This window comes from Triticum aestivum, chromosome 3B (assembly GCF_018294505.1).
Source record: "Triticum aestivum cultivar Chinese Spring chromosome 3B, IWGSC CS RefSeq v2.1, whole genome shotgun sequence".
NCBI classification, from domain to species: Eukaryota; Viridiplantae; Streptophyta; class Magnoliopsida; order Poales; family Poaceae; genus Triticum; species Triticum aestivum.
In genome coordinates, this window is record NC_057801.1 from 712,353,144 (window position 1) to 712,367,793 (window position 14,650).

The following is a 14,650-nucleotide window of genomic DNA, read 5'->3' on the forward strand; positions in this document are numbered from 1 at the left end:
GGCTGTGTTACCGGCTAGGACGTGTAGGAGCCGCTGGCTGTGTTGGCGGCATGAACTAGGTCCGCTGGCCTGAATTAGGGCGTGGTTTATTCGAATTGGCGTTTGAAAAAGGATGCGGATAGGATACGGCCTGGATGCGGCCGCGCGTTGGACGCACGGCCACCGCATCCGAGAAATGGTCCGGACACGGTCTCATTGCCTCAAACATATAAAATCCGGACAAAACGGACATCTGGTCGTGCGCTGGAGTTGGCCTGAGTGCATGCGTGCGACGACGAGCTGCCCACTAGCCTGCACCTAGGTTGAGTAGAGTCATGATCCCATCCTCCCATGTGATTCAGCTTCGGAGCCACATCTTCTCCGTTATTTAATCGCGGCATCCCCGGTGAAAAGGTACGGTGGCATTGATCGTCGCCGGCGATGGAAGCGGACGCGCTGCTGGAGAAGATACGGGTGCTGGAGGAGGGCCAGGCCGAGCTCAAGCGGGAGATAGGCAAGCTCACGACGGACCGCCGCGACGCCGACGCCGGGCGCCGCGCTTTCCGCGCGCTGCCGCCGCAGCCGCAGCCGCGACGCGTCGTCGCCCGCAGCGGCGGCGGGTTGGCCAGCAGGCACTGCCACTGGAAGTGGGTACTGCAGTCGCTGGGGCAGGCCGTGCACGTCATTGGCACCGACGACAAGTTCTTGTACTGGTGAGGTCCCTTGCCTGTGTTGTTTCGGTTGTGCACACTCATTGTTCACTAGGTGCTTGACGAAATGCTAGACTAGTTCTATTCATAGATTTTTCTTCTTCTTTCTGTTTGGCCCGAGCGCCATGCATAGATTGAAGTTCAGATATGGGGCTTTTGCTTACTTGGTTATGCAATCCTGGCTACTGAGTACGCCCTTTCCACCTTTGGGTTCTATATCTTGATCCGGTCCTGCGTGAGTGCAATCTCTACTCTCTAGCTTGTTCCAGTGATCATGATACGGTGTTTTCTTGCATTGAAACATGACTTTGGAAGTAAAGTAATGGGATAATTGCTTCTTATTGTAGTAGAGCTGGGGCAAAGTGAAAACTTCTGCAATAACTGTTGCTGAAAGTGATAGAACTGACAATTTACCTAGTGCGAAGTGCATTTCGGTTTTCTTTATTAAAATACATAGCATATCTTGATGCATGTAATTGGCAATTATTTATGTAATAGGCATTCCTAATCACAGTCGACTCTGCTCGATGGTATGAATGCATGTTTTACCAAATTCTTCCTTCTTGTTCTGTAATCTAGGAACCGGTATGCTGAGCATTTGTTTGGCTATTCTGCATCAGAAGCAGTTGGTCAGAATGCCGTTGAATTAATTGTTCATCCTACTGACTACAATTCAGCAAAAATCGTCATCCAGACTATATTTACAGGGAAGTGCTGGAGAGGGAAGTTTCCTGTTAAGAACAAGTCAGGAGACAGGTTTTTTATTCTTGGCCAGAACACCCTTTTATACGATGACGATGGTAGCTTGGTGGGCCTCATTGGTATCTCGCATGATTTACGGACATTAGAGGAGATATGTAGTCCCTCAGGTTCAGCGGAATCCTATCCAAGTACAGCAAGGCTCAAGTTCCATGCTAACAACCAGCCTAAAAGTGGTTCACTAAACAAAGGTTCTCTTCAATCTTCTACGACCTCCAAGATAGTAACTTTGGTAAGTTCTATTGCTGTTCAATTTCAAATGGAAATTACTATTTCTGGTTCTTATTCTTCATTTATTTCTTAGTGTATTCTTTTCTTGATGTTCAGGTTACCAGTGTTACAAGTAGAGTTTGTTCTCGGACAAGGACGTGTCAGGATAGCGACAAACAGTATGGTAGTGGCTCTGAGGGACAGTATTCTGAACTTGATCTCCAGGACGAGCTGGTATCAAGTGAAGAAAACACCGCTGGTGGGGATGTAATGCATCGTGCCTTTGTGGCCGAAGAGAAATCCCCTGGTGAGTTGTACAAAACAATTAGTGATGATTCAGGAGAAGGAAAAGTAGGATTTCACAAGATTTTAAATTCGAAGGCTGAGGCATTGTTGGCCAAGATGGGCATATCATGGCCTTGGAAAGGCCATGAAATTCATGGGGGTTCTGGGAATAATAACGTGAACTCAATACAGTTGCATGATAAGCCAGAGAATGACCAGACCTTTCAGAGAGTTCCAGTTCTAGAGCCTATCATAATTCCAGGCTGCCAAGACAGCGAATACAATCGGGCTTGCAAATATGAGGTCTCAGGTTCCTGGTGGGATTGCAACAAGGACTGTGCGAGTAGCATGAGCAGCACTTGGAGTACTAATAGCAGCAGTATTGATTATGAAGCAGACTACTTAGATTATGAGGTTTTCTGGGAAGACCTAGTAATTGGAGAACAAGTAGGTCAAGGTAGTTACTTTTCCCTTTGCAATTACTCCATCTATAGGCACTCAGATCTCTTGGTTAACATGTACTTCAAAAACATTAGTATTAGGCATAGCCGTAGCTTGTAATCATAACTACTTAAGCGGTTTGTTCTTTGTCAGTAATTCACACTATGCATGCATCTTAATAGCTCATAGGCATAGTACAAATCGGTTTTTTGTCAGTTAAATTCCTCGCTCTTCATGCTTCTTAATAAAAGCTTGTGTATTCTCCTCTTATCGTTGGCATAATTCAGACCAGTTATGTTTCTTCTACTCTTCAATAGTCATAACAGTTCAGTTAATTTCATGATTTTACAGTAGTCCTAGTGGCGTGAGTGTCTATTCCGAGATTCTAAGTTGCAAGTGATATGCATGTACTACTTGTTTACTCCTGAAAGTCCATATAGATAATCACACAGAATTATCAGTAATATCCCTATTCTTAGACTACTGTATGCAATCTGGTACTCATCTGTGCTATTTTCATGTTCAATGCATACAGGTTGATGCGGAACAGTGTATCATGCTTTGTGGCATGGCTCGGTAAGTCGGTATATCATTTCTGTTGCATGAATATTAATGGAGTTTTACATCTTAACAACAGATTCTCAGTATTTATCCATGTTCCTGTAGGACGTGGCAGCTAAAGTATTCTCCAAGCAGGAATATTCAGAAGAAATGATGACTACCTTCAGACAAGAGGTGAACATTTATATGTACATACAATTTCTGTTGACCATCATCTCAAAAAAATTCTGTTGACCTTAAATTGCTCATGAATTTGAATATAATGGCAATGAAACTACATTATATCTACTGTATTATTGAGACAGATACTCCATCACAGGAACTAAGTGCAAGATTGCGACTGGACTCCGACACTCCGTTTCACATAACCTACTGTTACCGTTTTCGCTATTCTATGTTAATGTACCCATATGGATAAATATGAAGACAAAATATGGTGTTGACAAACCTTAACTTTTTTTGGTTTTTTGTGGGTCAAATAGCACCACATTGATAACTTTCAAAATCCTGGGATCCCTTTTTCATAGTTTGTGGCCATGATTATATTTGTATCCTTCAAATGTGTAGGTATCATTGATGAAGAAACTACGACATCCCAATATAATACTTTTCATGGGTGCAGTTGTGTCGCAGCAACCACTTTGTATTGTTACTGAATTTCTCCCACGGTATGCTGTACATCTTCCTACATGTCTTTCTTATTGATACTAGTAAGAACATTTCTAAGGATTAATGGGTGGCTCAACAGCTGGCACACAAGGTTCTGTAAGCAACCACCGAGTTTTATACTCCCCTCTTGTTGAAAAAGTTGGGAGTGCTAATACCCCCTGTTCTATTTGTTTGATACTAAAGCCACTTTCGACATACCATGCATTGATTTTGTACTAGGTGGAGTTGTTCTTATTTTCCATGGGTTTTAAATCATTCTGGGTATTGGAAATATAGTTTTATGCGTTCTTCTGTAATTGTGTATACTCTAGAATCTCACAAGAGGTCATTTTGTTTTACTTGCTCTGTATAACACTTCTGAGTCCCATACGCAGCGGGAGTTTGTTCCGGTTGCTCCAAAATAACATTGGCAAGCTGGATCCAAGGCGGAGAGTTAACATGGCTATAGATATTGTGAGTGCATTTTCTTTTAACAGCTGGTTAAGGAATCAAGAAATATCCAGCCAAATATACATGGAACTTTTGAGAAATGAACATGTTGTAGCAGAAGAACTAGATAACATTCTTCACTTGAAGATCTCAAGAGATGTGTTGAATAGATACAGAAATATTTTTTACAACTGCCTAAAAGCGAAGTTGAACTTCGTGTAAGCTAAGCCATATCTGTAGCTTCAGTTTATGGAAGAATGAAACAGAAAATAGGTGATGTATTTTACCTGCTATCAAACATGGTATCTTGTGCTATATCACACATTATGTTACTATATGATCATAACTGAAGATTATATCACCAAAAGTCAATCGTGATTCATGTGATTTACCTGCTATCAAACATGGTATCTTGTGCAGTATTGTTGTTACCTTAACCCTCTTAACCCATCAAGATAGAAGTTACTTGATATATTCTTTGTGGAGTACACATTTTTCCATGTGGATTCTTAGAAGAAGAATTAATATTGTTGCAGGCAAGGGGCATGAACTATCTTCACAATTCCATCCCCACTATTGTGCACCGTGATTTGAAATCGCCAAACCTGCTGGTTGATAAGAATTGGAATGTAAAGGTAAGTATGAAGCTTTGTTCTCCATACTTTATATTGTCTCATCTCACTTGGTTCTATTAGGTTGCGGACTTTGGTCTTTCACGTCTGAAACTTGAAACATTTCTGACAACAAAAACTGGAAAGGGAACAGTAAGTACAAGCAAACTTGACCTTTTGACATGGACTCTCCAGACTGACAAGTTTGTCATAAACTTTAACCTAGTACCTGATAACCTGGTTTCCACATCCAGCCCCAGTGGATGGGTGTTGCGGAGTGAACCTTCAAATGAAAAGTAAGCTCAGCGTGGGGATTCTTGAACAATATATATCCTTGTTGCCTAAGGATGATAACTCATTTCTTCCTTTTTATTGAGTATAGGTCTGATGTATTCAGCTATGGAGTGGTCCTATGGGAGCTTGTTACTCAGAAGATTCCCTGGGATACGCGCAATACAATGCAGGTACGTTTTTACTATGCATATTGGTTTTTCCCTTTTTGTGGTGTCTTGGAACCAACAAAAATCTTGGAAGATGCTTGCTTACTGGTAAATGGTAAATGTTTTCCAAGAAGCGAAATCGTGATCGTTGCAGGAAACCTTAATTTCTTTTCTGCTTCTTATTTTCAACGTAACAGCACAAGCTTTGCGGCCCCTATGTTGCAGGTTGTCGGAGCCGTGGGTTTCATGGATGGCAGACTTGAAATTCCAGGGGACACGGATCCTCAGTGGGCATCGATGATCCAGAGTTGTTGGGACAGGTACATACTACCATTCTGCACGCTGGTACTGAACAACCGTTTCCCGATCCCGTTGTATGATTATCCTTTCTGTTAGCAGTGACCCGCAACGCCGCCCTTCGTTCCAAGAACTCCTTGAGAGGCTCCAGGTGCTACAAAAGCAGTACACTGTTGAAGCGCAAATGGAGCGAAAAAGGGCTGGGAAAGGTGCTGGAAAGATGAGCGCCAAAGATGAGAGCTAGCTTTGTGTTTTGATGGAGATGGATTATGCAGCCCTCATCTTGGTGGGGCAAAATTTTGTGTTTTGACCCTTTTGGAGAAGCTGTTCGAGATCTGACCCTGGTTTGCCAAAAATTTGAGATCTGACCCTTTTCCTACCGCCAAGGGGCATGGCGGTAGGGTATAACAGCCTACCGTCGAGGTTCCTGGCGGTAGGGTTGCATGCCCTACCGCAAAATAATTCTAAGTTTCAGACACAGTGCCTGTGAGCACCTACCGCCGGGCACCTTGGCGGTAGGGTTACACATGCTACCGTCATCCCCTGTGGCGGTAGGGATGCGTTGCGCTGACGTGGTCAAGTTCCTTACTATCATGGGTCTTGGCGATAGGCTGCTATACCCTACCGCCATACCCCTCGGCGGTAGGAAAAGGGTCAGATCCTAAAGTTTTTGCAAACGAGGGTCAGATCTCGAACAACTTCTCCAAAAAGGTCAAAACACGAAATTTAGCCTCTTGGTGGATGGCTTATACAAGCGAGCTTGGAAGGGTTTACCTTGAGGCTTGAAGCTTTGGAATGCAATTTGTCCCCTGAATAGGAGGTTAAGAGGACGCTGGCGACGTGACATGAGACTGTCAGCCGTTTCAAGGCTAGTCTGGATTTTGGGACCTGGGATAGGTGTTCAAATATGATTGGTCCAACAGCTCAATCATTGTACATGCGGAGTGTGTGCTAGCCATGGTATTGGCATTGTATATGTTAAGAACAAAAATAATTAGAATAATTAAGGAATGATTCCTGGTTAACAGCAACTGAGGAATAATTAAGGAATAATTCCTGCGTAACTGAGTCGCTCCGTTCCCCCGGCTCGAAAAGCTACGATGCAATGGGTGCTTTCTTGTTGTATATATAGCCCTTTCATCATCAATAAAGATAACGATTTATCCATCAATCACTTGTGCTTCAACACGTCATCGACACTTTTCTCTGCCGACAGCGGTTAGGCCACGAGAGGAGTGGAATCGGCCTAATGCCAACAAAGAACATAACAGAGACTAGAAGCAGAGGAAGAACTAAAGACGAGGGTTGTCACTGTCGCCGTCGTTTCACTAGTCTCCACCATAGGCGAAGGAAACCGTCTTCCATGGCAGCCTTGCATGTGCTCCCGCAGGCCCTGGGTGTCATCGACGGCGAGAGTGCCCTAGCCCGTCGCCGTCTGGCTGCGCCCGTGCTCATACGACCCTGGCCTCCAACACGACACACAACGTCGCGGCCTCAGCCTCCTCTCCAAGACCATATCGTGGATGAATATTTATTTACCCTCGATATTTCCGTAAGAGAAATATGCTGGCATGAACACATCGGGAATGATCACCCATTAATTTTCCAAGACATCAAGTCTATCACCTGTTACTTACAAAATCAACTTCAAGTTGAGACTTTGTGATCAGATATTTTTATTTGCAGATCCATTTAAAAAGCTCTTAGTACTCTTTACATCCACTTATGATAGTACTACCATTCAACGGTAAAGAAACATAGAATTGCTTAAAATCATCATATTCACCGATGGGTGCTATACTATTATTTGAAACTTTTGCTAGTATTGAGAATATTAAGCAAGTTGGCAGTGACAAAACAGAAGCATGAGGAATTCAAAATAAAGTGGAGCTAAATGACAACCAAAGACATAACGACCTATTAATAGGGGATAGAGAATTTTTCACAAAAATGATCACAACGACAACTCTCAAGTTTGTCAATGTGTGGTTATACAAATATTGTACATATGATTACCAAATCTATGAACCGAACCACATCACCAGGCCTGCACATCACATTGAAAATGGCCAATAAGTTCAGTGGGATAAATTTAAAAAATTACAAACATACAACCGCAGAAATATTTTGATACATGATTGTTCTCATAATCTTCATCAGGAGGAGAACAAAAATCTAGTGTAGTAAAAGGATTATGAACTCCTTTGCATTGAGGATACGTTCGCAAATTATTATTTTTTCTCACGTAATCTCTAAAAATATCATTAGCCTATACTTGTACTACTAGATGTAGTATGATGTTCAATATCATATATCTCGAACACGGTATTCAATAAATTTGAATGTATGGATCAATGCATACTCAATATTGTTGAGTACACACTATTTTTTCTAAATCTTACAAAAAAATTGGCTTGAAGCCTTCTGGTTTGTGGATGATTAGAAAAAATTATTGTCAATTTTGTTGGTCACAACTTACCAAAGCTACAAAATTTCTCAAATCATCTAATTTTATGTGCACGGTGCACCACATGTGTCATACGGAAATCGATTTTAAACACTCTTACAATAAAATTTCAGAAGTCACTCTTTCTTCGACAGTACAAGTGATGAATTTAACCTACTTGTGCAAAAGAAAAAAGTAAAGGAATTCCGAAAATGTTTTTCTAACATAGTACAATCAAAATCGCTCACATACAATCATTCTTATCAAAGCGCGCCCGCACGCCCTACTCATATGAGCATCTTCGAGAGACTAGGCCGGCATGAAGTCACCACCGGCGCTTCGCAGTCAACGGAAACGTCTCCTTCAACTGAACGAACATCGCCGGAAGACTAAAATAAATTCAAGAAAATGTGAACACCAATGTCGAGGCTAAGACTTGAACTCTGGTGGAATAAGGATAACAGTGTCCTTCTAAGCATCCAATCACAGGATGGTTCACGAAATCCGAAAATGTTACACTAGAGCAATGTAAGCTATATATACATATGTATTTCTTCAACAACAACAACAAAAGCTATACATATATGCATAAAATCGCGTGCATGCGAATTCAGGACGAAACTAACGCGAGAGCATCGGGTTCGGACGAATGGCAGCCACCCCCGGGCAGGTACCAGAGCAAGTAGCCGCCCCCTGGAAATAGCACACGGCGAGCGCAAGGCACGGCGCATGCATGCCCGCCCGCCCGCGCACACAGACGACGCGCCCGCGCAGGTCCGCTATCGCCAGGGACGAACGACGTGCGTGCGTGCGACGGCGTCTCCGGTCCTACGCGCGCCGGTCAACCCAGCCATGGCTGTCGCCTCCCCTCGCCGCGGCCGCGGCCGCGGCGGCGCCGTCGCTCTCCTCCTCCTCCCCGTCCTCCTCCTGGCGTGCCGGGCGCCGGCCGCGGCAGGCTTCAACACCGAGTTCGAGGAAGACAAATCGCCCAAGCTCCCCCGCTGCGACAACCCCTTCCAGAAGGTGCCCGCCGATCGACCGATTCTACTGTCAATCATCCATCCCGGCGAGCTCACTAATTACGTTTACGCGCCCATGCATGCATGCGTGCGCGCAGGTGAAAGTGATGTACTGGGTGGACGGCGAGCAGATGAGCGCCCTGATCGGGATGACGGCGAGGTTCGGCGGGATGGTGCCGGACACCGCGGCCGCCGCCCCGAAGCTCCCCGCCGTGATTCCCAGCTCCAAGACCGGCTGCCAGAAGTCCCCCCAGGCAATTAAACAACTCTCCCTGCCAGCGCGCGCGCGCACAGCATACACACACGCCCACATATCTGTTCTGAACTGCATTTCCTTCGCTGCAGCTGGCTGGCAACATCGCCGTGACGGAGCGCGGCGAGTGCACGTACCTCGAGAAGGCGAACGCGGCCGCGTCCAGCGGCGCCAAGGCGATGGTCATGGCCAACGACATCGACGGTCAGTCATCTGCACCATTTCCATCATCCATTACAACTGCACGCACGCCACAAACAAACACAGGGCATCGGTGCGCGCGAGCGGGACTGACGAGCAGAGCTCTCTCGGCTGGCTGGCAGATGTGGGGAAGATGGTGTGCAGCAAGAACGACACGGCGCTCGACTTCAAGATCCCGGTCGTGATCGTGTCGCGCTCCAACGGGCTCAAGATCTTCGAGGCCATGGACGGCGCGAAGAAGGGTGAGGAGACCTGAACTCATCGTAAATCAGTTGGTCGCCGTATATATATACTACGTACTCGTATACTACATGTGGTTTGCGGCGACCGATTATGTGCGGGCTCAGCTTGGTTGATTTGCAGTGGAGATGCAGCTCTTCTCGCCGAACAAGGCGGCTTTCGACGCCGCCATCCCGTTCCTCTGGCTCATGGCCGTCAGCACCACCGCCTGCGCCGCCGTCTGGACCGCCGTCGTCGTCGGCGAGGAGGTAAGAAATTAAAACAAAAATCGTTTCGTTTCAACAGATTTCATGCACGCACGGCGGCAGCATCATCACATGGATGAAACGGCTGGGCCGACCGCGTGTGTGTAGGAGAAGAAGGCTCCTCCGGAGGGCGACCAGGAGGCTGCCAAAACGGAGGAGCCTGAGATCGTGGAGCTGCAGGCCGAGACGGCGTTCGTGTTCGTCATCGTGTCGTCCTGCGTCCTGCTCTTCCTCTTCTTCTTCAACTCCATCTGGTCCGCGTGGTTGATGGTCGGGCTCTTCTGCCTCGGCGGTCTCCAGGTAACCACTTCACTTGATGTCTTGATCCATTGTGGCTTGTTTCATCTCTTGCTTTTCTGACGGCCTGCCCCTGTACATTTCACGTTCAGGGCTTGCACTTCCTCGCGTCGACACTCATTGTCAGGTACAGTATAGACGACCCGATGACACTTAAATCTCAAACTCATCTGAATTCTTGGACCATTCTGTGTCATCTTAATTTGATGTGGATGGACAGAGCATGCAAGAAGTGCGGCGACACGAAAATAAAGCTCCCGGCGGTCGGGAACGTGACGGCGGTGACGCTCGTCGTGCTGCCGATAGCGCTGTTCATCGTCATCATGTGGGCGACGCACCAGACCTCGCCGTTCGCCTGGGTTGGCCAGAACCTCATGGTACGTAAAAAATGAAGGAAATTGCTAAATTCCACCGTTTGTGGTGTTTTATTTGATTTTCACGTGTTTTACTTGTGCTTAATTCTTCCTTTTCCAGGGCATCGGTATGATGATCCTCGTGTTGCAAATAGTGCAAATGCCAAACATAAAAGTAAGACCACCATGGACATTCATTCATTCTATCTACGTACTCTCTCTTGCCAATTGCATCGATCTTGCACGTACTGGCCTCTGATGTGATCGGTTTTAGGTGGCGTCGGCGCTTCTGATCAGCGCGTTCCTCTACGACATATTCTGGGTGTTCATCTCGCCCTTGATATTCAAGAAGAGTGTCATGATCACGGTACATTTCATCCATCCCGCAGTAGCAAACTCTAAATCCCTGGATAACACATGCCTGCAGGCGATCGATCTGGTACTTACGATGCGCGTGTGAAAAATGTGATGTAGGTTGCCAAGGGCACGGACAACGGGCCGAGCCTGCCGATGGTCCTGAAGATGCCCAAGGAGTTCGACGTGTGGAACGGCTACGACATGATCGGCTTCGGCGACATCCTCTTCCCAGGGCTCCTCGTCGCCTTCAGCTTCAGGTAATAAAACACCACACACGGAAGGAGTTTCTGAACCCCATTCCTCTTGAACCAAATGTTGCCGACATTCACCTGGGTTGCATGATGCAGATTTGACAGATCGCACGGGAAGGGCGTGGGCAACGGTTATTTCCCCTACGTCATGATCGGCTACGCAGTTGGTATGTCCAAATTTCTGAACCTCGTGATAGATAACCACCTTTGCAAGTGCCATAAGCTGTTACTAACTGATAGCTAGCCCAAATTTGACGATGCAGGGCTGTCATGCACGTATGTCGGCCTGTACCTGATGAAGAGCGGCCAGCCAGCCCTGCTCTACCTCGTCCCCTGTACGCTAGGTACCATCACCAAGCAGCCCAGTCCGGCCATGGCGCCGACTTTTAGAAATCTCGAGCTCTTGGCATGTACTATGGGTTGATCTTGTGGTCTGAAATTGATGTTGCAGGAACCATCGCTGCGCTGGGCGCGCAGAGAGGGGAGCTCAGCCAGCTCTGGAACGCCAAGGCATAGGAGAGCATCACCGTGGATGGATTGCAATGCTCAGGGCGTACGGTGGCCTCGAGAGCTACAAATCCTCTCAAGTTAATCCGGCAAAAGAAGGATGAAACATCTGTAATTTTCGTAGCAATTGTTAGTGTGTCCATATGTTAATTGTATGTAGGGTGCAGGTTAATTAACCGTGTATTTATACTGCGATGTTATGATATTACCAGTAGCTGTTAGTAGTACTTGTTGTATAAGACGAGATGGCACGCAACTCTGTCCTAAGAAAAAGCTCTTGATCCAAATCATAACCACTAGTAGTAAGTACAGTACGTGGTCTACATGCCGGAGATCGTGTTAACTTGGCCTGCTCGATCGATCGATCGATCTTTTCAGTGAGCCGGCCGGCCTACTGCACTGGCGCTTGCAACGTCACCACGATCGGGCTCACGACGGCGTGCCGGCCGTCGCTCCACGTCAGCGCCCCGCTCCTCACCTGCGAGCTCCCGGGCTCCATCTTCGCCCGCGCCGCGGCCTCCACGTGTACTGTGAAGCTGAGCTTCTGCCCGTCGCGCCGGAACGCCAGCCGGTCGGGCCGCACCGTCACATTGCACCCCTCCGGCGCCCTCACGGTGGCGCGGTACGCCGACCTGCCGCCGCCCACATTGGTCACCGTGCGGATGAAGTGGGTCCTCATCCTCGCCTTCCCGCCGTCCGCGACGAACATGGCGGACAGGGACGGGTAGTTGAGGTTGCCGGCGTGCCCGGCGCGGCGCGCGCCGCGGCAGTCGGCCCGGCGCCGCGTGATCGCCCGGACGTTCTGCTCCGTGTAGTTGAGGTTGCAGAGGAAGTTGACGTAGTCCGCGGGCGCGATGTCGTAGACGAGGCCCGGGTCCATGGCGCGCATCGGGTCCGCGTGCCCGGCGCCGAAGTCGAACACGTCGGCCACCTTGCCGGTCGACTCCTCGAGCATGGTGCCGTTGCTGTTGTCCCTGGTGTAGGCCGTGGTCATGAGCGCCGACTTGATGGCCGCGGGGCTCCACGTCGGGTGCGCCGCCTTGAGCAGCGCCGCCAGGCCGGAGACGTGCGGGCACGCCATGGATGTGCCGGAGAGGATGTTGAACTCCGTGCGCCGGCCGTCGGAGGGAATGCCGGCCGGGCCGACGCCGCTGGGCCACGCGGCGAGGATGTTCAGGCCGGGCGCTATGAGGTCCGGCTTGAGTGTCTCTGGAGATTGGGGGTTCGGGCCGCGCGCCGAGAACGCCGCCACCACCGGCGCCGGGTGCACGCCGAGGTGAGTGCCCTCGAACAGGATGGTGCCCGTGGCCGGCTTCTGCGGGGTGGACGACGCGATGTACTTACGGAGCTTCTCGCCGGCCGCTGCACCGACGGCGGTGGCTGGCAGGACGTGGCAGTCGGCTACGAGGCCCTCCCCGTCGAACGCCCCGTTGGCGAGCACCATCCCGGCGGCGCCCGCGCGGTGAACCACGTCGCCCTTGGCGGCGCGCGAGTTCACGCCGCGGTCGCACACCACGATCTTCCCGCGCACGGCCGCCTGGTCCAGCGACCCGTCGAGGCACGTCGACGCCGAGTAACTGGTTGCCCCGGCGTATACCAGCTCGTACATTTTGCCGGACTGGAGCACCGGCCCGCCGTACACGCTCACGCCGTCGAGCACTTGGCCGTTGCCGAGACGCACGTTGGCCGGGAAGGCGCGGTCCATGGACCCAGCGCCTACGGTGGTCATCCAGGGCGCCACATTGGTCACAGAAAGACCACCTGGGCCGCCGTTGCCGGCAGAAGCGGACACAACGATGCCAGCCTCTGTGGCGCCGAACGCCCCAATTGCAATGGCGTCGAGATAGTACGGCACCACGGCACCGCCGACGCTGAGAGAAACAACGTCGACGCCGTCAGCGACGGCGGCATCGAAGGCCGCGAGGATGTCGGAGTCGAAGCAGCCGCCCACCCAGCACACCTTTTACGCGGCGAGGCGCGCCTTGGGCGCCATCCCGGAGGCCACGCCGCGCGCGTAGCCGAGGGTGGACGCCGGGAACACGTAGCGGCCCGCGGCGATGGACGCCGTGTGGGTCCCGTGGCCGTCGTTGTCGAGCGGCGACCTGACCTCGGCGGTCTCGTTCATCCGGCCGGAGGTGGCCTCGTAGCCCGCGGAGAAGAAGCGCGCCCCGACGAGCTTGCGGTTGCAGGAGCCGGGCGGGAAGCCGGGCCCGGACGCGCACACCCCGCGCCACCTGGGCGGGACGGGGCCGAGCCCGCGGTCGCGGAAGCTGCGGTGCGCGGGCGAGATGCCGGTGTCGATGACGGCGATGACGAGGTCGGAGCCGAAGTCGGAGTCGGCGAGGATGGCCGAGGGCGGGGAGGAGAGCATCCCGAGGAACCGCGGCGAGCGCGTGGTGTCCAGGCGGCGGACGCGCTCCGGCAGCACGGCCGCCACCCCGTGGGCGCCGGCCAGCGCCGCGGCGGCGGACGGCGACATCCGGGCCGAGAAGCCGTGGAGCGCCGACGAGTAGGTGTGGATCAGCGGGCCGCCCTCCGGCCACCCCCCGCCGCCCCCGGACGCCGCCAGCACCGCCGACTCGTACCAGTGCGCGTGGGTCGGGAAAGCCGACGGCTTCGCGTCGGCGTCCACCCGCACGATGTACGTCCTCTCCCCTCCGGCGTCCCCGGCGGAGGCGCCCACCGCGGCGACGAGAAGGAGCAGCGGCAGCGGCAGCAGCAGATGGCGCGGCATTGCGCAATGGCGGATCGGGGGCGAGATTGGGGAAGAGGGAGTGGAGTGGAGCGGCGAAGGGGAAAGCCGCGCAGCGCCTGCCTCGAGTAAAGGTCAAGGAGACAGCGTGGTGGTGGTGCTGCTGCCGTGGCGTACGATGGAGCAGAGAGAGGCGGTGTGGCTCTGGCTCGCTGGGCTGGACCGGACCGGACCGGACTGAAGTCATCTTGCAGAGGTGTGTGGTGGGTTTGGATGGATTTGGCGGGCCGACCCCGCCGTGTGGGTGGGTCAGCACTCGTTTGGACTCTTGATGGGTTGTTCGTTACTCCCGTTGTTTGTACGTGCCCCCGCTCGGAGAAAAAGTTTGTTTGTACGTC

General features: G+C 50.7%; 1 protein-coding gene and 2 pseudogenes across 1 annotated transcript; 2 read left to right on the forward strand and 1 right to left on the reverse strand.

Moving 5' to 3' along the window:
- Positions 1-247: 247 nt before the first annotated feature.
- LOC123071942 (cysteine-rich receptor-like protein kinase 2) lies at positions 248-6,422 on the forward strand (annotated as a pseudogene).
- A 2,105-nt stretch (positions 6,423-8,527) lies between these two features.
- On the forward strand, positions 8,528-11,827 carry LOC123071944 (signal peptide peptidase-like 3). The gene is made up of 14 exons (XM_044495521.1): positions 8,528-8,860; positions 8,955-9,134; positions 9,202-9,313; positions 9,433-9,552; positions 9,674-9,798; positions 9,904-10,095; positions 10,185-10,219; positions 10,313-10,469; positions 10,567-10,620; positions 10,720-10,812; positions 10,920-11,059; positions 11,150-11,220; positions 11,317-11,397; positions 11,505-11,827. Exons 1-14 carry the CDS (start codon positions 8,567-8,569, stop codon positions 11,567-11,569), a joined length of 1,719 nt encoding a protein of 572 aa, XP_044351456.1. The 5' UTR covers positions 8,528-8,566; the 3' UTR covers positions 11,570-11,827.
- On the reverse strand, positions 11,811-14,462 carry LOC123071943 (subtilisin-like protease SBT1.5; annotated as a pseudogene).
- Between the last annotated feature and the right edge of the window lie 188 nt (positions 14,463-14,650).